At 41.0% G+C, this 2,077-nt stretch overlaps 1 protein-coding gene across 1 annotated transcript; it reads right to left on the minus strand.

Moving 5' to 3' along the window:
* Positions 1-512: 512 nt before the first annotated feature.
* On the minus strand, positions 513-1,087 carry LOC309833333 (large ribosomal subunit protein eL21-like). Its single transcript, XM_082671570.1, has one exon. It carries the CDS (start codon positions 1,059-1,061, stop codon positions 579-581), a length of 483 nt encoding a protein of 160 aa, XP_082527696.1. The 5' UTR covers positions 1,062-1,087; the 3' UTR covers positions 513-578.
* Between the last annotated feature and the right edge of the window lie 990 nt (positions 1,088-2,077).

Below are 2,077 nucleotides of genomic sequence, written 5' to 3' on the forward strand. Positions count from 1 at the left end.
ATTCTATCTTAAAACTTACGAAGAGGAGACCACAGCATAACTAAGTGCCAGGGATAAAGGAGGTAACAGATAATTTTGAGAATTTGGCTGAAAATTAAATATACTTTGCCAATGTGAGTTTTTTAATGTCCACGTATGATTTTTATGGACAGGGGATGCTATTTTTCACACTTGCATTTTAAAAACTAATATTCAACTTATATAGTAAGTGCATTTTATCCAGTTTTCCTTGAGTCTTTAAGACTGACTTAGAAAATTTGTTTTATTTATGAATCTAAATAAAATTTTAGAATCATCTTCACTTTTTCTGTTAATATTGAGTTAAATTCCAGTTGAATGGACTAAACTCCCTTCAAAAACTCAGTCCCATTTATGTTCGGCAAGTTTCTTCAAATTTAGTATGCTATCAATTTAACATGATGTATTATTTTTTAGTATTTTAAAACTTTCCGAAGTATGTAAACAATTCTTCTAAATCTAAAAAATTAAAATCACAAAGTGAGTTTTAAAACTTCTTTTTTTTTTTTTTTTTTTTTTTTTTTTTACACAGTCCAGGTCTTTTATTTTCTTTACACCCATCATGCCATGAATTCATAGGGAATGGGCTCCAACAGTTCAGGCTCCTTTCCATTGGTTCTCACGAAGTGTGCTTCTCTGGGTGGAGCAGGCTGGCGCTTCAGTTGAACCCAAGTACCTTTCTCTTTGGCTTCCTTCTTTTTCTGATCATTTTCCTTCACCCGTTTCAGGAAGCTATCCCGGCTCTTAGAGTGCTTAATATGCTCGATACGCACATTAATTCTCTTGGCAAGAATCTTCCCCTTAACTTGTTTGTTTACAATGATGCCAACAGCATGCTGGGTAACACTGTAGACTCTCCCAGTTTTGCCATGGTAACATTTGTGGGGCGTTCCTTTTTGAACAGTGCCCATTCCCTTGATATCTACAATATCACCTTTCTTGTAGATTCGCATGTATGTGGCCAAAGGAACAACTCCATGTTTTCTAAAAGGCCTAGAGAACATGTAGCGGGTGCCCCTCCTCTTTCCCTTTGTGTTGGTCATTTTGACAAATTACTGGAAGATGGCGGTTCCGGCCGAAAAGAAGTTAAAACTTCTTAAACTATTCTAATGTAGTCTCATACCTTTCCAATTAAAATCACAAATCTCAAGTCAATTACTCAATCACACATTTTTTATTTGAATTTCTAGTATGCCAAGTTCCCTTAAACATTACAATTTTTTTTTAATTTATTTATTTATTTTATTTATTTTTGGCTGGGTTGGGTCTTCGTTGCTGTGTGCGGGCTTTCTCTAGTTGCGGTGAGCAGGAGCTACTCTTCACTGCGGTGGCTACTCTTCATTGCGGTGGCTACTCTTGCTGCAGAGCATGGGCTCTAGAGTGCAGGCTCAGCAGTTGTGGCACACGGGCTTAGCTGCTCCGCGACATGTGGGATCTTCCAGGACCAGGGATCGAACCCGTGTTCCCTGAATGGGCAGGTGGATTCCTAACCACTGCGCCACCAGGGAAGCTCCTAAACATTACAATTTTTTTTTTTTTTTTGCGGTACACGGGCCTCTCACCGTTGTGGCCCCTCCCGCTGCGGAGTACAGGCTCCGGACGCGCAGGCTCAGCAGCCATGGCTCACTGGCCCAGCCGCTCCGCAGCACGCGGGATCCTCCCGGACCGGGGCACGAACCCGTGCCCCCTGCATCGGCAGGCGGACTCTCAACCACTGCGCCACCAGGGAAGCCCTAAACATTACAATTTAAATACAGATACATACAAACTATTCTTAACCTTAATATGAAAGTTTTAAGACTTTAAACTTACCTGTATAAAAAGGACATAGAAGGGTTTTACTATTTTTGAGTTTAACATTCCAAGAGAATTCAGATATTATCTTAGCGGACCAAGGTTCCTGATGGGCCAGAGTTTCTGACCTGGACCAAACACTGTGTTTGCATGGTTTCCCAGACAGATTCCAGCAATTCTTGAGCCACTGAGGGCACAATGAGATTTCCCCCCACCCCGCCCCGCCTTAAGTTTCCATAACAATGAGAAACTCAATCCCGTTTCA

The sequence above is a fragment of the Grampus griseus genome (assembly GCF_964374135.1).
Source record: "Grampus griseus genome assembly, chromosome: 14".
NCBI classification, from domain to species: Eukaryota; Metazoa; Chordata; class Mammalia; order Artiodactyla; family Delphinidae; genus Grampus; species Grampus griseus.